The 23,360-nt window shown below is 47.8% G+C and overlaps 7 protein-coding genes; 4 read left to right on the top strand and 3 right to left on the bottom strand.

Annotated features, from left to right (window-relative positions):
• Positions 1-211: 211 nt before the first annotated feature.
• Positions 212-944, top strand: GSTUM_00001449001 (uncharacterized protein; the record flags this gene model as incomplete). Its single annotated transcript, XM_002835656.1, has 2 exons — positions 212-412; positions 489-944. 2 exons carry the CDS (start codon positions 212-214, stop codon positions 942-944), a joined length of 657 nt encoding a protein of 218 aa, XP_002835702.1.
• A 2,594-nt stretch (positions 945-3,538) lies between these two features.
• On the top strand, positions 3,539-4,921 carry GSTUM_00001448001 (uncharacterized protein; the record flags this gene model as incomplete). XM_002835655.2 has 5 exons in its annotated part: positions 3,539-3,592; positions 3,682-3,890; positions 3,945-4,027; positions 4,085-4,156; positions 4,209-4,921. The coding sequence occupies 5 exons, from the start codon at positions 3,539-3,541 to the stop codon at positions 4,694-4,696; spliced, it is 906 nt and encodes a 301-aa protein (XP_002835701.1). The 3' UTR covers positions 4,697-4,921.
• Positions 4,922-5,022: 101 nt separating this feature from the next.
• On the bottom strand, positions 5,023-7,167 carry GSTUM_00001447001 (uncharacterized protein; the record flags this gene model as incomplete). XM_002835654.2 has 10 exons in its annotated part: positions 5,023-5,275; positions 5,329-5,439; positions 5,515-5,873; positions 5,929-6,231; positions 6,285-6,395; positions 6,457-6,501; positions 6,619-6,655; positions 6,688-6,707; positions 6,930-7,121; positions 7,162-7,167. 10 exons carry the CDS (start codon positions 7,165-7,167, stop codon positions 5,185-5,187), a joined length of 1,275 nt encoding a protein of 424 aa, XP_002835700.1. The 3' UTR covers positions 5,023-5,184.
• Positions 7,168-7,451: 284 nt separating this feature from the next.
• Positions 7,452-8,579, bottom strand: GSTUM_00001446001 (uncharacterized protein; the record flags this gene model as incomplete). XM_002835653.2 has 4 exons in its annotated part: positions 7,452-7,974; positions 8,033-8,184; positions 8,335-8,370; positions 8,429-8,579. 4 exons carry the CDS (start codon positions 8,577-8,579, stop codon positions 7,651-7,653), a joined length of 663 nt encoding a protein of 220 aa, XP_002835699.1. The 3' UTR covers positions 7,452-7,650.
• Positions 8,580-9,224: 645 nt separating this feature from the next.
• Positions 9,225-11,521, top strand: GSTUM_00001445001 (uncharacterized protein). XM_002835652.2 has 4 exons: positions 9,225-9,564; positions 9,623-9,782; positions 9,842-10,299; positions 10,360-11,521. The coding sequence occupies exons 1-4, from the start codon at positions 9,385-9,387 to the stop codon at positions 11,401-11,403; spliced, it is 1,842 nt and encodes a 613-aa protein (XP_002835698.1). The 5' UTR covers positions 9,225-9,384; the 3' UTR covers positions 11,404-11,521.
• A 300-nt stretch (positions 11,522-11,821) lies between these two features.
• Positions 11,822-13,306, bottom strand: GSTUM_00001444001 (uncharacterized protein). XM_002835651.2 has 4 exons: positions 13,169-13,306; positions 12,992-13,114; positions 12,189-12,680; positions 11,822-12,112 (listed from the first exon to the last, which is right to left on the bottom strand). Exons 2-3 carry the CDS (start codon positions 13,023-13,025, stop codon positions 12,220-12,222), a joined length of 495 nt encoding a protein of 164 aa, XP_002835697.1. The 5' UTR covers positions 13,026-13,114; positions 13,169-13,306; the 3' UTR covers positions 11,822-12,112; positions 12,189-12,219.
• A 4,757-nt stretch (positions 13,307-18,063) lies between these two features.
• Positions 18,064-21,217, top strand: GSTUM_00001442001 (uncharacterized protein; the record flags this gene model as incomplete). The annotated part of the gene is made up of 3 exons (XM_002835650.1): positions 18,064-18,352; positions 18,489-20,503; positions 20,561-21,217. The coding sequence occupies 3 exons, from the start codon at positions 18,064-18,066 to the stop codon at positions 21,215-21,217; spliced, it is 2,961 nt and encodes a 986-aa protein (XP_002835696.1).
• Positions 21,218-23,360: the final 2,143 nt, after the last annotated feature.

The following is a 23,360-nucleotide window of genomic DNA, read 5'->3' as shown; positions in this document are numbered from 1 at the left end:
GACAAGGTGGAGGTTTTATGTTGGTGGGCATGTGGGCAGCAGCGATGTTAGCATAATACTCAGTACGGTATGTAGGTAGTGGGGTTAGTAGTGGGGCAGCCCCTGTCGTGGCTGATGCATCACAAGTAAAACTTCAATTCTCAAGAAAGTTCACATCAACGACAAAAAGCCCGGCTCAACCCCCCCATCACCACCGTCACTCTTCCCCATAATGTCCAACGAAGAGCCACCCCTCCGCCTCTCAGACCTACAAATTGACGACGAGGAGAAAGAAAAACCCGTCCGATCTGGTGCTGTAGAGCAGGACGAGCGCGAGGAAGCTCTTCGTGCAGAACTAGCCAGTGTACAACAAATCAATTCCGTCATTGAAGGAGTGGTATCGTCTTTAGAAAAAGCAAAGGTGAATATGGAGGTGGGTTTGAATTTCCGATCTCTGCGATCTCTGCGGGGTGGAGTAGTTAACCGTTGAGATTTGTTCGTGTGGTTAGACTGTTTCCACCACCGTCGCATCCGCGAACACTCTCCTTGACTTATGGATTCGTATATTGAGCCAGACGGAGCATACACAACGGTTACTGCTGTCTGGGCATTGGGAGGGCGCCACACAGGACTTGATCGATATCGAAGCGGAGGCCGCCGCTAAAGTTCAAGAAGCCGAACGGAGGCGGGAGGAAGAGAGGGAGCGTGCTGCTGCGAGGGAAAGAGAAGCTGTGGCTGCTGAAGCTAGGAGAGCGGCTGCTGAGAGAAAGCCTACTAGAGGGGCGAGGAGAACTGGTGGATCGGGAACTGGTAGGGGTGGGGGTTCCGGTGGGTCTAGGATCGGGGCTCCAACTTCCTCTTCCTCTTCCTCCGGCACTGGAACCGGAAGGGGGAGTAAGGGTGGAAGAGGGACTAGGGGAGGATCTGGGATTGGACGAGGCCTCCCAAAGAGAGGGGCTAAGTGAGGGCAGTGCGGAGACTTTTGAACAAATTTACGGGTTGGGGGTGGAGTTCTATCGGTTGCTCCTTCAAAGGAAATGGCTTGTTTTCATGATCGAGACCTTTTTCTTTTTCTTTTTCTTTATGGGAATAGGTGGGTTAAGGATAATATGGAGTTTGTTGATCGAACTAGAGGAAGGTATCTGCCTCAAATGAATAGATACATTTCGACTAAAAGTACGTGATTGTGCAATTTTTCCTGGTATCATATCTCTGCCCGATCGTTCGTATTTAGCAGTTGATGTAGTTTGTGGGGGGTTATTGGGCACATACCGTAGGGACTAGGATAATTGGGGATGACGCTTGAATATAGAATTTTCTCCTTTGGATCAAGGGGAAAGAAAACAGCGAAAAGATTCCCCTTCAGCGCTTTGCTTGCTAAAGCTAAGTTGGTATGGTTGGGATAAAATATACGAGTATTTGATATCCTTCCGCCCTCAGCGAAGACAAATAAAGAGAAAAATACAACACACCTTACTAAGAGGAGCAACTCCAACGTCCCAGTGAGATTCTTAATTGTTCTACGAGTAGTTCTTAAGTAATCGCCCAGGTGGTTGTCCACTAATACCGGTATTATGGTAACCCTCGGGGCCCACCAGTCACGTCGAGCTGCGGAAGATTTCTGGTTTGTATGCGCACGGGTAGAGGGCTTGGTATTATATCGCCCAGCTTCTGGCCTGCTTTTTATCTTCCCTGCAGACTACCTAATCTTCGACTCTTAATATCATATCATACCATATCCTGGGTCCTTTCGCTTTCCTCCCCCGTCAACCTTGGGGTGTCGGTTTTCTCAACCAGCATGGAGCATGTTGTGTGGCAGTTCTTGCCCCACCGCGGGCACGATACATACATTACCATATCAGGCCGGATAGTGCACGTGCATCCAACGAAGCTAAATCAACAAAGTGAGTAGTCTATCCTGTCAAAGCCAGAGCATATTTGAGCACCGTACACCTATTTTATACTAAGAAACGGCAGCAGCAAGAGCCGGCCTTGCGCTCCACCACATTTTCTTTCTTGGAGAGCCTCGGCTTTTTCCTTTTCCATGTGTGGGCATTACCGAAACCAAGGCTCATATTGACGTCGGTGCTACCGATACATACTCGAGTAAACGAGCGCATTATTGGTGTGCTTATTTTGGGTAAGAAAGGCCTGTTGTTGATGGGTTGAGTTGAGTAAGTGGTAAACGGAGTGGGACTGTTTTAATATCATTTAGCTTACCAATGGTAGGCTATATACTTGAGATCTTTGATATCGTAACTATGAGGGGGCACAGATTCCAACTTCATTCTAGCTTGTGGTGTTGCTGCGCTTCGGGAGCCTGTATTTGATACTGGAGAGGATGTGGATAGGTTATTCCCTGCTATACCTCTTCCCTCGCTGAGTTTAACTTCTGAACTTGCTTCCCATTTGGCTATACTCGAGTATTGACCAAGGCTAAAAAGCTCGCCTGGAGATCTTAGGTTGCCGGAAAATCAGGGCATACTGGAACTATAACGTAGAAGCTCTGGGTTCTTGATAGACTAACTGCGTGGTGGCTTTTTTTACCTTCTATCTGCGCATATAGTCGAGATATGTTATCATCCCTCGCCACCATTCCGGTCCGTGTGACACTTTTGGCGTATCATATCATACTCACCCACACAATCCACCATATTAAAAAAAAAAACCCCAGGCCCGGAAAGCTTCGAAAATAAAAATAAAAATGAAAAAAGAACCATCATAACGTTCGAATAGCGGGATATACCCACTCCCCTAGTTTCAAAGCCGAGTGATACACAGTGAATATGGAAATATAGTACTTATCCCATAGACAAGCAACCATACGGAAAGACGTCTTGAGCATGAACGCTGCGAAATATCGCACGCAACTGGGGAGACACAAAACACCCATACCAGTGTCCATGTTTCGTTCAGTCCCTAGCCACGTCTAATCCCTGAATAAAAGAGCTTAATCGCCAATATGTAGTGACAATACTGTACTGTGCACCCATCTCACATCTATCGTACACAGTCCCATCAACGGCTATTACTCTTCTCCCACTCTTTCGCGAATTATTCCAGTAATTGCCGGCAATGTCCCCGAGTCTCTACCCCCCCCGCGGCAAAACGTGCAGTGACAATACGGGAGTTATTATCGTGGGTTACAAACAAGCTTGGACAAGAAGAGACTTGAGTATTACTTCGATGATGTCTCATGGCCAATTAGAGTTTTGTGTTCTTGACCCCTTTCCAAAGGTGCACTTTTAAGGAGTAAGGTTGAGTCGATCATCATATCCTAGAGATCTATCATCCGATATGGATTACCAACGCCAAAGCTGAGTAAGAATGACAAGCCAACCTATGACACGAGTAGCATACCGGTACTGTACTCGTGCCTTACCCAACAGCTGCCCCACAATAGCGTACAATCTACGTAAAATACCTATAACCATTATTTAATCCTCTCCAACTCCCCACCGCAATCCTCCCATCAATAAAATCAATCAATCAATCAATCAATCGACATCAGCAGAATAAAAATAAAAAAAATAAAAAAATACACAATCAACATCAAACGATGGACCAAGAATTCTTCTACCCTTCGTCCCGAGCGACGATTCTGCACCACTACGTACTTAACCCTCCCCCCGGTTGGAGAAAAACTTTAGCGCCCTAGCTAATCAATCAAATCGAATGAGTTTGCAATTACTATATATATAGTTACCACGCTTGATAGCAATTGAGCACCCAGCCGCCATCAATGGCAATATGAAGAATACACTACTATTCGTCGGCGGGCTCGGAGATGGAATTCACACAATCCCTTTTGTGGATCCCGTGATCGACGCAGCTACCGGGGCGGGCTGGAGTATGGTGGAAGTGCTGCTTTCGAGCTCGTACAAGGGGTGGGGGATTGGGTCTATTGCTCAGTAGGTTTTTTGTTTACCCTGGATGGGAGAGGGAGGTGTTTCTAACGAATCTAGAGACGCAGAGGAGATATCGGCTTGCGTAAAGTACTTTCGAACGATTAGGGGAGGGAAGTTGGTGCTTATGGGGCATTCCACTGGTACACTATGTGCTCCCCGGGGGGGTTCATCGAGGGAGAGCGTTAATGAGTGGATAGGTTGCCAAGATGCGCTGGAATATCTGACCAAGCACTCGGCCGTCGTAAATGGCGTTATATTCCAAGCCAGCGGTAGATACCTCCCTTCCTCCTCCCCCACTGCTGACTGACACCACCACCACAGTATCCGACCGCGAATCTGCAACTCTGAACCGATCTCCAGACCACCTCTCCGCGAGCCTAACCCACGCCCGCTCCCTGATCGACAGTGGTCGTGGAGCCGAGATCATCCCCTCGCATTTCCGTTCTCCGGGATACACGGACACCCCCGTGTGCGCCCAGCGCTGGTGGGATCTGAACGCCTTCGCCGGCGCCGACGATTACTTCTCCAGCGACTTGAACGAGGAGATGCTGACACGCACGTTCGGGATGATCATGCGTGGCACCAACGTCCTGTTCCTCTTCTCCGCGATGGACCAATTCGTGCCTGCGTGGGTGGACAAGGAGTACCTACTCAAGCGGTGGTACTTGGCCTGCGCTTTGGGTGGTGCTGTCGTGGATAAAGTTGAGAGTGGGGTTATTAATGGGGCTAATCATAATTTTGAGGGGGTGGATGCTAACGTGCTGGCGGACATGATTGGGAGGGTTATTAGGTTTTTGGGAAAGATTTAGTTTATTATAATCTTGGTTCTTGTAGTCGGAAAGTACATCGCCAGGTCTTGGGTTTCCTTTTTTAGACCACTCGCTCTAATTGTTTTGTTCTTCAAGGCTGCAGAAATAGTCTCGGTATCTGTATTTTCAGTTTATCAGATCACACACTATTGGCATCAAATGATAGTCCATGTGTTAGTAGTAGCTTCGCATTTTATCAAATAAAGGTTTATGCCTTCAGAGAAACAGGGTTAGGTAACCAGCCCACAGTGCTTAAGAAATTTCCTAGAGTCATCTCGTGGAATCGCAAGAACCCCATCCTGAAATCACCCGATTAGAACAGTTAATATTGTCATCCCAACATTGTATTGATCCCCCAATTATTGTAGAAAATCTCTCCTAAGATTCTGTGAAAAGAAACTAATAACTACAGGGAGGGTCGTAGCCTCGTCCCCCCATCCCACCTTTTTTTTTCTCGTTTGAGGATGACATCAACGCCGACCGGCTCCTTACAATTGGTTGGCAGTATTAAAATCGGTGAGAGCTTCCTTGACACGGGCGCTCATGGTCTTTTCACCCTCACGGACCCAGACACGGGGACTATTCCAATGTAATCAGCTAGGCCCCTATTGATGAGAGAGAAAGAGCCTTACTCAAAGTACTTCTTGTTTGGCTTGTCTTCACCCTCAGGATTTCCGACTTGAGACGCGATAAAGTCCTTCTTGTTGAGGACGTAATCACGGATACCGGTCAAATATGCATATCTAGGGAGTGATTTTCAATATTAACCTGCAAAAAGAAAAAGAAAAAAAGTGGGGGGGTGCTTGGAAAGGGCTTACTGGAGATCAGTGTCCAAGTTAACCTTAACAACGCCATGTGAGATGCCAGCACTAAACTCCTCCTTGCTGCTACCAGACCCTCCATGGAAGACCAGGAAGAGGGGTTTGTCCTCCTCGCAGTTGATCTTCTCTTTGGCATAGGCTTGATGCTTTCCGAGGAGCTCGGGGTGCAATTTAACGTTTCCGGGCTTATACACACCGTGGACATTTCCGAAAGCCGCAGCGATAGAAAAGTAAGGAGAGACAGAGGAAAGAGCTTCGTAGACCTGATAGATATCTTCGGGTTGGGTGTAAAGGGAGCTGTTGTCGACACCAGTGTTGTCAACACCGTCCTCTTCACCTCCCGTGATACCAATTTCCTGCGAACGCATGAGCACTTGGGTAATTAGGTCTTAATTGTGTTGAGGAGTATACCATCTCGAGCCACTGGCTCATGGGAGCGGCACGTTGCAGGTATTTCTTAGTAGTAGAAATGTTCCATTCCTTGTCCTCCTCAGACAAGTCAATCATGTGGGAGGAGAAGAGAGGCTCTCCATGCTCGGCAAAGTGCTTTTCATCGGCATCGAGCATGCCGTCCAACCAGGGCAAGAGCTTCTTGGCGCAGTGGTCGGTGTGAAGGACGACCGGAATGCCGTAGGCAGGGGCAATTGAGCGGATGTAATTGGCACCGGCAATTGCACCAGAGATAGACGCAAACTGATCGGTATTCGAGACACCCTTTACAGTAGAGCCGTTAGTGGAGACGGGGGAGAATGATGAAGAGCAAGTACCTTTCCAGCGAAATAGGCAGCACCTCCCTGGGACATTTGCAAAATCAAAGGAGACTTTGCGTCCCTAGCTGCTTCAAGAGAAGCAACAACAGTTGAAGAAGAGGTAACATTCTGAAATGTTATTAGTTGGGACGATTTGTCAAATCGCGGGCAATGAATTCGCAGAACTTACGATAGCAGGAATAGCAAACTTGTGTTCCTTGGCGTATTTAAAAAGCTGTTTGTTTGAAGACGAAACGTCAGAAGTTTGAAATGCCCAATTGTTAAGTTTAATCCACTATTCTTCGGAAGCGGAAAAATATTGATGCGACAGGGCGCGGGGTTCGGGACTCACGTTCAAAACGTCATCGCCAACAATGACGCCAGACTTTCTAGAAAGGACATCGAGAACACCCATGTTGACTGACTGGCTGACTGATCGATCTAGGATAGAATAGCAATTGTTGTATGTTAGTTTTGACACTTGTGAATTTTTACTCGCGCAGTCTCAGATGCTTTTTTGTCCCCGCTGGAGGGAAGAATGTGAATAATATTCACTTGGGAAGCACATGTACACAGAGTAAAAAAAAGAGAGAAAAGAGAAAGGAAGAAAGGAAGGGAGGGAGGGAGGAAGAAATGCAGTGAGAGAGAAGAGTAAAAACTTACAAGAGATAAGTTTGATTTAAGTTTAAGTGGTAGATGGAGGAAAATCTTAAGGCTAAGGGTGTTGACTGGGGAAGAATAGAGGAAGAGAGAGATTATATATGGCAGGGGAAGAAACAACTGTTGGTGGGGGAAATGTTCCTTTTGTAACTGGGTTGGAAAGGCTTGGAACCTTGCCCGTGAGGAGTGGTGCGGCTATGGTTTGCTTTTACGTTAAATGCTAGAATTATGATACTGTCATGCTGGAAAGTTCATCTACGAACTTAAGAGATGGTGGCGAGCGCGAATTCTTCTTGCCTGCAATTATGTACGTAAACTATCTCATCCCATTTTTATTTCTTCTGCGTGGGCGGCGAGATGAGCGCACCGGATCTCGGCGGGGAGATGCGATGTGACTTGCCCTTACTCCGATAAACGTAACTTTTCATCCTAAAACCTCTCCCCCACGTTTGAATACAAGGCGAGACCTGTGTGGTACAGTACAACAGCGTCGACTCTAAGAGAGCAAACTAAGACAACGACACAACTTTTGTACAAATGACTTAAGCTATTTTATGTGCATATACGAGTAGATTTATCAAATAGTTTTTAGTCTGCGGAATGTGAGGCTTAAAGCGGAAATCAGAGCGAGCCGGGTTTTGTGAGGGAAAGAAGGGTGAGGAAGATTATCCTAATGGATCTCTAATGGATCTGATCGCCGCTCCACGGGGTCACCTATTGTTTCCTATACCTCCTCTTGCTTCACAATCATGACCTTTCGTCTTACGAAGTCATTTGCCCCCTTCACGCTGATCTCGAAATCAAACGTCCCGAGTGACTTAAGCTTGTCCCCCTCTACGCCCTTACCTGCAAACTTAACATTTTCAGGAGTGACCACGATTCGTGATCCCTCCTTTCCGTTTGCCACGGCAATATTCCTTACAGCAGTCGCGATATCGGTGAGTGTAACTGAGCCGTGAATAGCAGATTCATTTGGAGCGATCGTAGAGCGGGAGAACATGAGGTTCGGAGGAAGATATGAGTCAAGAAGTGCAATTGTTTGCGTAGGCTAGCAGCAACAAATCAGCACAGTCCAATAATGACCTCCTAGCACGACCAAAACTCACTGTAAGCAGTTCAATCGCGACCTTGGGTTTCTTCTTCTCAACCGCAACGTTCATGAACATGGGATCTCGGGGCTTGAGGGTACCAGCTGGCATGCTCTTCAGCATATGCCTAGTAACATAGTCCGCTACCCCTTGGGGAAACCTGAATACAACTCAAGTGAGTCAAAGAACCCAGACCAGCTCAGGTATCAACATGCTCTGAGTGCAATGAGGAATCAAATTCGAACGGGAGCCGAAGTATACCATTCCTCTACAATCATTAGCAGAAGCTCAAATAGGGACGGGAGTCAACATGGGCGTACCTCTCATTCTCCCCCTCGAGGCTTGTAGGACAGTCCCTGTGAGTTGTTAGTTGGTTCCGCCTTATGCCTGAGGTTATACACCGAGTGATTGCACCTTTTTTGCCAAACTTTGGAACATCCCTCGTCAATTGGACAGTGATTGTAGGAACCTTCCGAGTCCTTTTCTTGCCTCGAATTTGTTGAAGCGCCCCTCCAGCTAAACGGCGAATGCATGTTGGACACGAAGGTATACTAAAAAATGCCATTGTGGTGGGGTGAGGGGGAGGAAGGGGGTGGTTTCGCGCCCAGCACGGGTCTGGATGATATGGAGCGCTCTACCCTGAATTTTCAGAGCCCTGCCCACTCCAGAAGCCCAAAATAATCAAACGCTCCCTTTTACTGGAAAATGCCCTCATGTTACATTTCAGGGTCAAGTGGAGATCCGCCAGAGAATATTCTTTGCGAACTTCCATACATGAACTAGCGCTCTGTTATTTCTCGTGATTACAGAGCCTCACCAGAGGAATTGCTGTATGACATCCGAGATCTTCTCGGACGGGTTTCAGACTCCCGGCGCAACATTCACCCTTTGTCAATTTGGCCCCGCCCACCCCCATAACCACCACTTCCTGCCCCAAACGGCGAACCAGCCAAACAATGGTGGCTGACAAAGGCTAACATTCCCTTGCCCGGACCGATGGGTAGATATTTTCATTATGTCGGAGTCCACTCCCCGAATCCCCCCTTCATCCTCACCTGTGCCCCTCACCCCTCCCCCTATCTTTCCCCCCGCGAAACCTGCCCTGTCAGGTCTTTACCCCTCGAGATCCCCGCTTCCCGGACCAAGACTGTTCAATAGTGGGGAGAAAAAAAAAACCCTCGGTATTCAACCTCCTGTACCAACACCATCACAACTATCATACCTCCGCTATTGGACTGAATTCTATGGAGCGGTGATGAAATTCGCCCCATTCATTTGGTTCCCTTCCCTACACACCCTGTCGCCTTAGGACTCGGGAAATCACAGGAGAAAGTTTTCCCGAAAAAATCAAGGGCGAAAGAACAATCGCGATGATACCTTCTTCGGGGGACAAGCAGCTCACTCTCGCATACGCGGCCGGGGCCTCTTTGGCCGCAGTCACCCTGGTCTATGTCTTTGGCCCAACTTGGCTCATTGATTCCTCCAATAACTCTTCAAGTCAGCGACGAAAAGGGGTGGTTGGTTTGGTTAACACTGCCAATGATTGCTTCGTATGCGCCACGAAAAAAAGTCCGTTTTGTGGAGCGCCCAGCTAACCAGTCGAAACAGATAAACTCAATACTCCAGGCATTAGCTGGGCTTGGGGAACTAAGAGCTTATCTTGTTCAGCAAACAAGAAACGCAAAAGCTAATAGAGAATTAGCCAGCTATGGCTTAACAGTTGATCGCAAGCCATTTCTCACCGGAGCTTTAAAAGATATACTTGATGGTGGGCCTCATAGAGAATCAATGGAAATAATTGGTGCCTAGACTGACCACAATCCCTAGGTCTCAATGAGCGACCTATACGCAAGAAGACAATATCCGCACGCCCTTTCTTGAATGTTTTGGAACGAGTTTTTCAGCAGCAGATATCCCGGAGCCAACAAGATGCTCATGAGTTCTTGCAGGTTGTTGTGGAAACACTGGCTGATGAGTACCACCAGCAAAGGAAAAGGTGTCAAGAGGCTGCGAAACTACGCATAGAAAATGAGAAAGTTTTACAGAGCGCTGTTGGGAAATTTGAGCACGACAATGAGGAGGAATCTGAGAAACCCCGAAGGATAGATGACTTAGTAATTAATGTAGAGGATATAGACAAAAAGGAGGACAAGAGAGAACCTGAGGAGGGCGGCATGCCGATGGAAGGGAAATTGGAATCTGAGATTGAATGCTTGAAATGCCGCTTTAAGCCAAAACCTTCGGTCTCTACATTTGTGGTGCTCACGCTGCCAGTTCCTCAGAAGGTATCCTCTCATAAACCCTATTGCATATTTATCCACACCATCCTAACTCTTTCCTTTCAGACTAGCACCACCCTCTCCGATTGTATAGACGGAGTCCTATCCACAGAGCACATAGACGACTTTACATGTGCCAGGTGCCGACTCCAACACGCCCTCGAAACCTACTCCCTCAAACTAGAAACCGCATCTTCAGACCCAGTCAGGAAAGAGTTAACCTCTATTATTTCAAAACTCCAACAAGCCATCGAGACAAACCCCGAGAAGCACCCCGAGGGCATTGAGCTCCCATCCTCCCAAATCGCTCCTAAATCCCGAATCGCCCGACGCACCCGCATGTCCCATTACCCCACCATCATAACCTTCCACCTCTCCCGCTCAATCTACGACGCCTATTCGTCCTCCCGCAAAAACAGCGCGAGAGTCTCTTTCCCGGAGGAGCTAAAAATGGGCGGTCTCCTGGACCGGAAAGGGTACAAACTCCTCTGCATGATAACCCATAAGGGCAGTCACGACAGCGGGCATTACGAATGCTTTAGACGGCAGATTGTGCATAGAGCACCATACTCGACGCCTACGCCTGTGCCATCCTCACCCCCCACGCCGATCCCGTCGAGCCCAAAAACCGGGTCAACCATTAGATTGGTACCAGTGGACACGAAGGAATCAGCGAATGAAAGTCTAGCACCTTCCTCAGACATCCAGACCCCAGGCGTTCCCTCGCCATCGTCGGATTCATCTTCGTCGTCGTCCTCGACATCGTCGAATTCCTCCTCAGCCTCAGATGGCAAATCCACACCTCCTCTCTCTTCGATATCTACCCATCCGAACGGAGATTCAAGCCCCGCAGGGCCGACCAATTTGGACGCTGTCGAGTCTTCCATTCCTACTTCCTGCCTACCCCCTCCTGCTTCCGCATCCGGTCCCGCTCCACCACCACCAACCAAGACCTCAACGACGACAAGAAAGAGGCTCAAGAAAAAGCACGGAAATGACAAGTGGTGGAGGATTAGTGACGAGAAGGTGAAAGAGGCGAGGACCTCGGATGTGCTCGGGATGCAGAAGGAAGTATATTTACTCTTTTACCAACGGAACTGCGAAGAATAAATAAGAGGCAACATGGGCTGTATTATCACCTCCTTCTCCCCCTCCTTCTTTGTTTCTGTTGGTTCGGTTTTGTAATGAACATGTATGTATATAGTCACCTGTATCACAGGATTCCCGAGTTGGAAAGCTCTTAAAGAGGATGGTGTCGGCAATATGGTTTGCTAGTGGATATAATATTATGATTGAATGCAGCTATTATGTTCGAGCACCCTTTATACCAGCCATCCTCCCATCGCACCTCTACAGGTACTGTACTGTGCATATCAAGTTTTGTGGAAATTGTTAGTTAGGCATCAAGGTCGAGCAGACTCATGTTTTTTTTTTTTTGCCACCCTTTCCTCTACGATGGCACCTCGCATTACAGTAACGGAGCTTTGGAAGGTTCACCTGCACAATCAAGTACCGGCACAAGGTCGCATCTTGAGAAATCAGCATTGTTCCTTCCATCCCTCTAATTTCGTTACACGTACTCGTACACAGGCTTTGCAATGGCCGATACCACAGACTCTTCAGTGCCGAGTCTGAAAGGTACAAAAGGTACAAAACGAGAAACCAGGTAGGAGGAAGGAAAATAAATAGATATCCCAAGACCCTATAGCAAGAAGAAAATGGAAAGAAAGAAAAACTACCCCCAAGCTAACATATCAGAACATTTACATATCAAACCACAAGGCAATTCTGTCACGGCAATCGTCAAATTTCCAGCCGACTACAAAATAGAAACAAAAAAACCGTCAGCTACAATAGACCTCTTCCAAAAAATATTAATGAAGCTCTGAACTTACATCCCACGATTGAGAACTGCTCTCCATTGAGCTATGAAGCCTTCGAGCGGGTTCTTCCAGAAATCGTCTCTGCGCTACTAGCCTCTGGTTTTGCCGCCTCATCTCGTTTCTTGGCTTCCCTCTCTGACTTCTTCGGACGACCCGGACCTCTCTTCTTTGGTGGAGAAGCAGCGCCATCCGCACCATTTCTTGCCCCACTATTCTCCCCCTCGCCATCGGCAGCATCTCCAGCAAGCTTCGGTTTCTTAGTTTCCTTTCCAGCATCCTTCTCGGCTTCGGCTAATTCCTGTGCAGCGGGTTTCTCCTCGTCCTCCACACGATCCCTCTTCTCGCCTAGCTCGACCTCCTTCTTTCCCTCCCCGTTTGCGTTACTCGGCTCCGCAGCTGCAGCAGCGGACGAGGATGTAGCCGAGTCATTGGCAATGTCGGTCGACTCCTTGGTGGGTTCGCTTGCTCGTTTGACGACATCATTTCCGTCGCGCGCTACATGACCTGCAGTGCTTTGGGTCAGCGTTCTTGTGGACCCCCTTGCCCTTCAAAGTTATTTCTAGGGAGTCATGATCCTTTATTTCTGCCACAGTCCCCGTAGGGTGCCCAGATCCCCAATTCCGTGGGACTAGACTTGTGCGAATGGGGAGAGAGTAGTGCTCTTATAAGCTCCCCGACTAACTATCTCCCCGCTTCCACTTCCTAGTCGATAGGTAATGGGCAATTTGCTTCCTTGGAAGGAGTCACAGGGGAGCTTGAGTCGGATGGGATGATGGAAGGGAAAGGCGGGTGAAGGAGATGGATAGAAGGCCTACCTTCATCGCCTTCTTTAAGGTTCTTACCGGCCATCATTCGATGTGCTTCTATGGAGGACAAGTAGTGACGATGTGTGATATAGAGATACGAAGGTCCTAGATATGGGTATGCTTGATCGGAAACTACTACTGATGAGGAATCGCTTCACTAGCAACGACAGGGCTGGAGTACCGTACAGGAGAAGAGGTCGGTAATTTTTTAAACAAAAAAAAATTGGGGGGGAGGAATGAGGTTTGGAAGGGGTCGGAAACTGGAAGGGAGACGCTTTTAAATGAGTGCCTCTGAGAGAGAGAGAGGAGAGAGAGGAATACGACACCAGGTAAAGACTAATAAGCAATGACGGAACCAGACACGCCAACAACAACCTGGGGTGTGTGTGAGGGAAGATGAGCGCTCATCATTGATCACGGCTTGCCTGCTTGCTTCTTGCTCGCCTGCTTGCTTGCAGCCCCTCCATCCATCCCTCCATCCATCCACCCCATCCACCCATCTCCTTACACCACCTCCCCAGCAAAGGTTAAAAGTAGGGCAAGGTAAGGTACTGGGCTAAACAGGAATAGTCGCAAAATATCATACGGGGGGGAGAAAATTACCCAATACCGGCAGTCATCATTTCACCTTTTTCTAGGAGCACATAACTTTTTCAACCTTTTTGGGGAATAAAAATAAGTAAAAGCAAGTACAGTATATATCAAAAGTCGCCGAAATGGTAAAAAAAAATGTACCCCGTAAGCTCTCATACCTTACCGTACTTACAAGCGCGGCAACAAATTATTAGAAATGTGGGTGGGCGGCTTATAATACATTAACGTATGGGTTCCTACTTATAGTTGGACGGACGGCTGGATTGGATAGGATACCGTGGGATAGGACGGGAACGGGGGACGGTGACTGGGGGGGAGGGGAGGTATCATATGTTAGGAAAAAAGCCAGGAGACTTTTTTTTTTTTTTTTTTTCTTTCTTTCTTTCTTTCTTTCTTTCTTGGAGGCAAAATGAAAGGGCAAAAACGAGAGAGGAAAAAAGGAAAGAAAAGAAAAAAACCTCTTTTCTTTCTTTCCTTCTTTTTTACATCTACTCGTATCATACTCAATTGCTCGGAGAGGAAAGAAATAAAGAAATGAAGCAAGACACCAGTGGAGAAGGCTTCGCTTGTATGACATAACATCGGTATTATGTTGTATGCGACAAAGTAAAAAAATTACCATGATACTTCTAATCGGAAAGCTGACCTATGGGCGGGGGGGGGGGTTAATTGCTTCTAAAATGTCAAAACCCCTCATGATAATGAATGCGAATTAACTTGGGCTCCATGTGCCGCAAGTACTGGATAAGGAATTCAATCATCCCGATCAGGAAAGCTCTCCAAGAAAGAAAAAAGAAAGAAGGGTAAAGATTTTTTTTGGAAGAAATATAATTAATTCCCCACCGGAGCGGGTACTAATACGGTAGGTAGGTCAAGTATTACAGTACAATCGAGTATGGTACTTGCACGGTACAAGTACCCTCATGGCACCCCCAATACCGAACAACATGGATATTTCAACTCGCCACAACATCTACCCACAAATGGAATTCCTTCTGTAAACTTTTTTCCCGATCGGTTATTGGGGCATATTTACAGAGCTATTTTTCTTTTTAGTTTTCTGGTGTACCGTAGTGGCCTCCAGAGATTGTATGGGAAAGAGGACAGTGAGAATTGTATGGGGAAAGAAGAAAAAAAGACCAAGGAACCTTATGACTACCGGTATGATAGACACTGGCAACCGACCACTACTGGTCTGGCTGTTAGGACCAGCGTCTGGCGTTCTCGATTCGACCAGAGACTTCAGGACGGGTGGGTTCTGAGTGCCAGCACCAGAATTAAAGTGGAGGGGACTCAGGACAGAAAGTTCCATGATACTCCAACGATAAAAGTACAAGTACTGATGGGCTCAGTACTGTCGGAACCTCCAATCCCCCTTGCTTGGCTTTGGCTTACGCGTATTTAGCAAGTTAGGGCATCAAAATCGATGAGACACCCTGATCGATTGTCTGCGCATTCCTGTTACTCCTCGAACCCATCGAGCCAACATACATTTCCCATAAGATGATTCGATGCCGTGTGGTATCATACAAGTATCATACCCGTCAAGTTAAGCTAAGTTACGGTAGTCCAAAGGTTTGGCCCGGGACATAGTAAAGCCAAATATGATAGAGCCCCGTATGATACCGCCGCTTTGCGGGCTATCATAACCAGAGATTCACCCCGTATCATGTTATCATAGCCAAGCCTGCCGGTACCGGTGCCGTACAGTGCGTGCTCTAAACCTCCTCCCCCACCGCCTAAAAGGTGGTTAATTTTTCCGGTATCATACCCCGAATTTGTTTCCGAGTCAAGGAAGGTAAAAACTTATGCCATTCAGTAAGTTATTATCTCCTGACTGTCCCTCATAAGCTAACCAACCTTTATTCATTCACCTATGATACCTATCCCAACCAATCCCAATCCCAATCCCCAGCCCCCTCCTCCCTCCCCACCGAAACAACTCTTTTTTTATTATGTTGCAGCTGGCGGGTGCGGTTGGTAGGTACAGTAAAGTACTTAGTAGGCAAGCCCGGATCCATCAAATCGATCGCACAATTACCAAAAGTTGGTACCTACCGCACTGTACCCTTACCCGATCCGTGATCGATCCGGCGTCCCCGCGCACGCGTATCGTATGTGAGCGGGTGTGTGTCTGAAAATTCGGAAACGGAGGGATTGATTTCAGCGTTTTTTTTCTTTTTCTTCTTTAGTGGCCTCCAAGTAAAGTGCTCGAGTACCGGCACAGCATCATGGTCCTTGCGTCTGGAGAGTTGCGATGGATGTGACGCAAGATATTGGGGGTACGGTAGGGCTGGGGGTTTAGAGTATGATAGGATACAAGTTCTTGGGAAGTGGGAAAGGGATACAAGTGAATTGCAGTATGCGGTGAGGGTTGGGGGGGGGGCATGTGAAATGCATTAAGCCATGACTTGGGCTTTCTGCTTCGCAATTCGACTGTGGGGTTGGAATGCAGCGCAAGTTAAGCGGAAGGGGGAAAGAGAAAGAAGATAATTATTTGTTTCCCTGCCTCTTTAAGAGAGAATGATTAAGGCGTCGAATCTCTGTGGTATCATACTGCATGGGCACGATGGGTCCATTTCGCCAGAAGCCTGGCAAAAAAAAAAAGATAGGGTTCGTTGCTGAGCAACACAATTATTATCATATCATACCGTATGACACTATAAATCTTCTTAACGAATGAGTGTTCCGCTGTTTGGAGGATGCATACGATACTTCACTCAAGTCCGTTTTCATTGAATAGACGAAACATTTTCCCACCATCAAGTTTCTTGCGGGGGACGGTGACCGCCCGTCCAAGGAACTTGTCCAGGGAGTTCTGTCTCACCGGGTGAGCTATCTGATGGTCTTTTTTCAGCTAGGGTTGCAGAAGGCCTCGATATGCGCCTTTCTGACCGAGCTTTTTCGGGCTCCTGTGTTTGTGCAATTACTCGAGTAGATCCCATCTGGAAGAACCGCTTCTGTCAAATCTCTCTTTTGGAAAGAAATATATGTCCTTAACGGAGGTGACGATATTGCGGGAAAGAAGATTTCACACTCTCAATTTTTACCTTCCGCCAGGTATCTCATATCACTGAGGGAAAAAGCGCGTCTTAGAACTGTTGAGGAACAGTGACTATGAGTTCGGGGGTTTCGATGCAGGATACGTGTTCGGTTTTCGGTGTTTCGGTGTTCTGTCTTGCCAACTCGCAAAAGCAGGAAAAAAACACATCATTGGGAAGAAAAGAAAAGGTTGGAGATAGCAGGGCGGTTCGGGAGATAGATAAACCCGCTGCTGTAGAGCTGATGTGATATCATACTCGGGAAATTTAAAGAAGCTCTCTTTGAGGGTGTTTTTTAGGTTTGAGTGGAAAACCCTTTTCCGTCTGGGAATAATGAATGAATAATGGTGATATTGTCGTCAGCGGGTTAAGAAAATCTCCCGGATGGGGTAACACTGTGTAATTGGCGCCCTTAAGTGGGGAGCTTGGAAGAAAGTAGAAAGAGCCTCGTTGGCCTCGTGCCCTAATTCAAAACACGATGCACAAAATGCGCAGAATAATCCTTGCTGTTAAGACTTAATGAGTCGAATATTCAGAAAGAATTGGGCCCATTTTTTCCCGTTGCGGTTCGGGGTTTTTGGATGCACTGCACTGCACCTCATCATATGGGAGGGTGACGAGCCGAGCTCACAAGGGAAGGGTAATTCGATGTGATAAGATGTAGAGTAGAGTAGAGAGAGTAGAAAGGAAACAGGCAAATCGAACCCGTGACCGCACAATTCGGGGAACAAAGGGCAATCATGCGATAGGTCAACATCAGGAGCATAACTTTCCGTACCGGTACTCAATTATCAATATGCAAACGGTTGATACTACATCACCACCATCTACAAGTACGAGTAGGGTGCCAGTCTTGACTTCGTTGTCCCTTCGCAAGGTGAAGTTTTACCTTAATACAGTAGCTGAGAGCGGCGCAGAGAAAGACGATAGAACGACCTAAGGGTTACGTAACACAAGGGAAGGAGCCCGAAAGCATACAGTAGCCACAGCAGTACCGGTACCACTCGAGCCTGGAGGCGACCCTTCCCATTTCACCCACAAGAAACGAAAGCCTTCTTTGCTTCCCCAGTGCCCCCCCCGGTCAAATTTACCCTAAGAAATCGAGCCAACCCATCGCCAGATCTAAAGAAACCCAAACCACGCCTACCCTTCCCTCCGAACTTCCTCCCCCCTTCCCTCCGCTTCCGTCCCCATATTTTCCTTTCCTGTGTTGCGGCTACTTTTCTCTTCTCCACGGGTCTTCTTGCCTTGCCTCTCACACACACACATACACATCAAACCAAGCCCTTCCCGGCTTCGTTCCTCGCTTGATCTATTTCTCCCCAATTCTCTCCAACCCCCCCGTTCTTGAAAAATAAAATTTCTGGGGCTTGTTGGGATCTTCGTCATCCTCTCTCCATATTTCTACCTCCATATTCCCTTTCCTTTCAATTTCAAACCGCATATATGTCTGAAGTGCAAACACGTCCTCCCGTCCATCGGGGTAGAGGCTCCTCTCGGGGTGGTCGCGGTGGATTCCCCAGACCTACCCGCAGTTCACACACAAATGGAGGCAGTAATGCTTCTTATGATACTTCCGATGATCAGGGCGAAATCGGTCAGCTAAAGAGACAGTATGCTGCCGAGTTGTCGCGGTTGCAAGAGATGTTCCCTGCTTGGACTCCCGATGATATCGTTACTGCTCTTAACGAAAATGGAGGCGACGTTCAACTCACTGCATCGAAGATTAGTGAAGGTCTGTGCTCCTACCTGTGTTAGATTTTCACTCTTGTACCTTGGAAAAGCTAGCCCACTTGTGTCAACCCTTTCATGTGTCCCGTGTCTGTGTTACGGTGTAGGATTTAAGCTGAACTAACTCGTGCTTTGTCTAGGTACGACCGCTCAGTGGGGTACAGTTGAGAAGAGGTCGAAGGATCGCTCCCGGTCCAAGGTCAAAGAGCCATCTTCCGCCGGAGCCAACATTGACTCGTACCCATCTGGCTCTCGTACCCGCGGAGGCAGAGCTCTTCATGAAGGTGGACGCAGTAGCCGTGGAAGCCGTGGTGGATCCGAATTTCGTGCAAGCCGTGGAGGCCGCAGTCGTGGAGCCAATGGTAGGTCACATCGATCCGGGGATAACGCAAAAGAAACCCAAACCTCAGCTAGAGCTTGTAGTGCTTGTGCAAATACTAAAGTAACGAACCCAGATGACAAGAAAGCCACCGATTCCTCCGTTCCTACCTGGTCAGAAGAAACGAATAAGGAAACAGAAGCCAATGGAGCTTTTGAAAACTCTTTCGTCCCCGATACTCATTCAGAAGCTTCCAAGTCGACCCCTGATCAAGTACCACTGCCGGTACCTAAACCTGCATCGGCAGCCTCATGGGCTAGCAAACTATTCAGTAAACCAGCACCTCCGCCACCGGCTCCTGTGCAGAAAATCACCTCTCCTCCCAAGCAATCCCCCGTCCAACCTGAGCCTGTTCAGTATCCAGTACCAGAGCCTGTCGAGCCTGAGCCCGTTGAAGGGAGCATACTACCCCCTAAGGAAGCATCGCTAGAGGTACAGCCTGCACCGGCGACACCGGAACCGGTCGAACCCACCCCCGAGCCTGTCGAGCCTGAGCCTGTGCCGGAACCAGAGGAAGAGGCCGTTTCAGAGGCCCCAGAAGTTGGACCATTGCCAGCCCAGCCTCTAACAGAGGTAAATCTCGAGAAGATTGAGGATGCCGCTCCGCCCCCGCCTACTATGACACAAGCTAGCACAATCGCATCATCTACTGCTACACCCGCAGCTGCCGCCAGCATATCTGCGCCACCTCCGCAGCATACTGTTACAACACCTCAGCCTGCTCCAAGTCGACCTGTGCACAGTGGGGTAGTGATGCCTAAAGGAACACCAGGTCGTGGCTCAAGCTACAACCGGAGAGTGCTTGATCAGCAAGAGGGCGTTGTTATGCCTGGTAACCATGGTGCCGTTGAGCATGCTACTCTTCAATTTGGGAGTATGGGATTGAACGGTGATATCGATGATGATGAGGAAGTAGAGCAGGCCGAGACAGTATCGCAACCTCCGCAGCCATCTCCCATTGCTCAACCAGTAACATCACTTCCTCCGACTGGTCCTTCGCAATTGCCAGTTTCACAACCTCCTGTCACCGAAGCTCTCCCTACCCCTAGACAAGCACCTGGCTTGCCTGTTCACCCCCAGGCCGTACAACAACAGCCAAGCTCGCAGCCGCCGGTTGCTCCTCAAAGCATGACCCAGCAGCAACATCAATTGAATCCCCAATTGCCCAGTCACTATAATCGATACGCAATTCCCGAAACTCAAACTCAAACCAAGTCATTCGATACTTTTGCACATTCTGCTCAACAACAACCAATCCCCCCTCATCAACCTCAGGCTCAGACTCAACCTCAGGCCCAACCTCAAGCATATGGAAACTATGCTCCTTCACCCCTACAGCCTCAGCAGCAGCCCTCTCATATTGGCGTTGGCGTCTCAGCGGCTCCTGACCAGCAGCCACAGTACAACTATTACAATGATCGGTCACAACCTCCTGGGTTTGGGGCTCCCTATACCTCCAATTACATGCAACAGGCTCAATCTCAGCAGGATGCTGGCACTAGCCAACAACGCGCCTCAAGTGGATTAGGTGGTGCTACGGGGGAAGGTCTTGGTCAAGTTCCAACTTCCGCTGGTACAGCTAGCCAGGTACAACAGCAGACCTCGCGATACCCAGGACAAACAGGGGAGCAAGGCAGTGGCCATGCTACCCCGAGCCCAGCCATCCCTACTGTTCAACAGACCTCACAGCCCCATCAACCCGTTGGGCAACATCCCACACAAGCATTCCAATATGGGTATCAGCAACACCCTTACTATAGCCAATTTGTGCCCCAGGTATGACCCCAGGCCTTTGTTCTTGGTGCGCTAGTGGTGACTAACATGAGAATTTAGAGCTATTATAACCAACCCTTCAAGAATCACCAGGGCATGTATGGTTACCCCCCTACCTACATCTCCCCTCAGTATTCGGATCATACTTCGACGCCTGTGGGCCTTGGTGGATTTGGGGCGCCCTCTGCACAGGGCCGTGACGGTGTTGCTGGTCTTGGTGATTATAGCCGGATGAATACTACTGCTGCTCAACAGCAACAGCAACAGGCACTGCCTCAGCATACTTCTACTGGAGGCTACGGAAGCAGTATTCCAAACTTCTTGAGTGGCCGTGGGCTTCCCCAAGAACAGCAGCAATTAGGGGCAGGAGTTGGCCAACAACAAGCTGGTCAACAGGGCCAGACTGATGAATCGCTGAAATTCGGTGAAAATAAGCCACCAACTGGACCTTCGGGAACACCTTCAATTCCCGGACAGCCTGGAAGACCTGGATCTGCTACAAGTAGCCTGGGCCCTCAACATGGTGGACAAACCCCCGCCAGCATGTACGGTTCTCACTTGAATCATGGACTTCATGGACATTCCCCGAGTCAGTACGGTGCTGGTCAAGGCCAGAGCGGCACTAACCAATATTCCATGTATAGCGGTGGCTATCCTCAGTATGGACAGACAGGTGGTAGGCATGCTGGAGGCGGCTGGGGAGGCTATGGACATTAAGTGATGCACGCGATATTGCATTTGGGGAAATGTGAGATATTAAAGATGGATGCTGGGTGAATCTCTTGCTTAACATTTTTTTTTTTTCCTTGCTTTATTTTGACGCGTTATCATGGTTGTTGCAATGTCATATCTTTCCCTCCCCTCGGCCTACTTTGATTCAATGGCATACCATAATTTGCCATCATTCTTGTTGATTTTTTTTTCTTCTAGCAATTACTTTTACCTTTCCCTCCCCTTCGGATTTCCTTTCCTTGTTCCGTACGGATGGTATTTTCTGGTTTTTTTTGTTCAAGTCACTTTATAGGTTTTCTCGAGTTGGCAAATTTGCGCTGGGTGGGATTGGTTTTTCCGGTTTTTTGCTTAGTGCTTAAAAAGAAGAAAATGGGTTGCTGTTTTTTTTTTCTCTTTTTTCCTTTGATTGATACTTTATGATCACCACCACCAGGGAATGGGTCAACAAAAAGAAAAAAGGAGTTGGGGAACTGGGGGCAACGGGGGGGCATTTGGGCCAATGATCTTTTTTTTCACTCACGAAAAAAATTAGCAAATAATGCTTCTTCATTTTTTCTTCGATTGTATCCTTAGGGCTCACATCTTTTCCGTAGGGGTTTCGTCCTTTTTTTTCACTCCTTTCTTTCTTGGGGGTTTTCTTTCTCTTATACCGGTATCGTGGGTGTATTTTTCCTGGCTAGTATCTGCTTTACGGCGAAGGTTCGGGACGGTGGGGCGGGCACTTTCCGCCAGCCATTAAAGGAATGGGAATGGGAATGGGAATGGAAATGAAATGAATTGGACCAAGGGAGGTGAAGCTGAGGAAATCAGAAGTTTTAGGAATGGAGTAGGGAAAAAACATGAAAGGCGAAACAGGCGGGGGAGTTGCAGTCTGCCGTACAATTACTGTAACTCTGGCACCTCTCTGGCTCTTCCATTTCCCCAACTTTCTTTCTCTCTTTGCCATGTTTGGTCGGTTGTTGGTTTGCTTCGATTACGGTAGCCATCCCCTGTACGAATATAACTTTTGAACGCAGTCAATCAATCAATGCGCAATGGCTGTGGGCTCTCGCTGTGATGTCACTTCTCAGTACGGTGCAGGTTGGTGTTCTAGCGTTGTCAAAACGCTAGAAATATGGATGAAAACTAATGGTAGCGGAAGATGAACTGACCGACTTGACCACCCAGCCAACGGAAATATGAACCCAGTGTGTATTACACTCTAGCGACGCTGAACATAGCTCAGAGCATTCGCAACCATGCCCAGGCCTTAAAACAGTGAGCAGGAAGCTGATGCTGAATGGCAGTTTTCTAGTAAATATATGATACATAATGTTGTAATATGACTTCCAAATATGCATTGGTTTTGTCATTGACTATGACAGAATATTTTAATATGGATTCATTATGCGATTGAGCTCATTACACAGTTGACTACTACAGAGCTTCCTTGGAAACTCTATTGTGGCACTAGTTTGGTTATCTTACTCGTGTTTTCTTTCTCTTTACCGCTTGGCTATATTGTTTTGTTGTTCCTGTTTTTTCTTCTTCTTTTCTCTCTTGCACTAGGTATATGTCATAGGCAGCTGTAGTGCGCTCTCAAGTAGCATAAGTAGGGCCTGATAGCCCCCCTGTAGAGTATCAATCAAGGAAGAAGTACAACTTTAATCAAGAATTACAACAGGTTATAAGACCGGGTTAGTAAACCGCTATACCTGCCTTCCTTCACTCTCTACCTGTTAGGAATACTGGGATCCAATACCTAGGAACTACTCTAAGTAGGGTAACACCACTTGGAATCAGAATGTCTGGTCTTCAACACCCCTCTCGGGCTCCCTTAAGGGACCCACATGTCATCATACATATCGATCTTAGTTGTGTCCTGTAACTATAATACCACAGAGGTAAAGGTGTCAGAATATTACAATATATGTTGCTACCATGTGCCCGACTGGATCTTATTTGCAGGATATATGAGGGGAAACCTTTGGCTAGGTCTGGAAAGTAGAATAGAGTAAATCTGTCAACTACTCAGAGGGTTACTAGGCTTCAAATATGGAACATCTTAGGCAAGGGCTGTAAGTAATAGGACATTTTTGTATAAATATATAATATGGAATGTTGGAGGATCTCAATGAAGAGCCAACAC

The sequence above is a fragment of the Tuber melanosporum genome, assembly GCF_000151645.1.
Source record: "Tuber melanosporum whole genome shotgun sequence assembly, scaffold_112, strain Mel28".
Taxonomy (NCBI): Eukaryota; Fungi; Ascomycota; class Pezizomycetes; order Pezizales; family Tuberaceae; genus Tuber; species Tuber melanosporum.
Note: the sequence above shows the minus strand (reverse complement) of the source record. Positions and strands in the feature narration are given on the sequence as shown.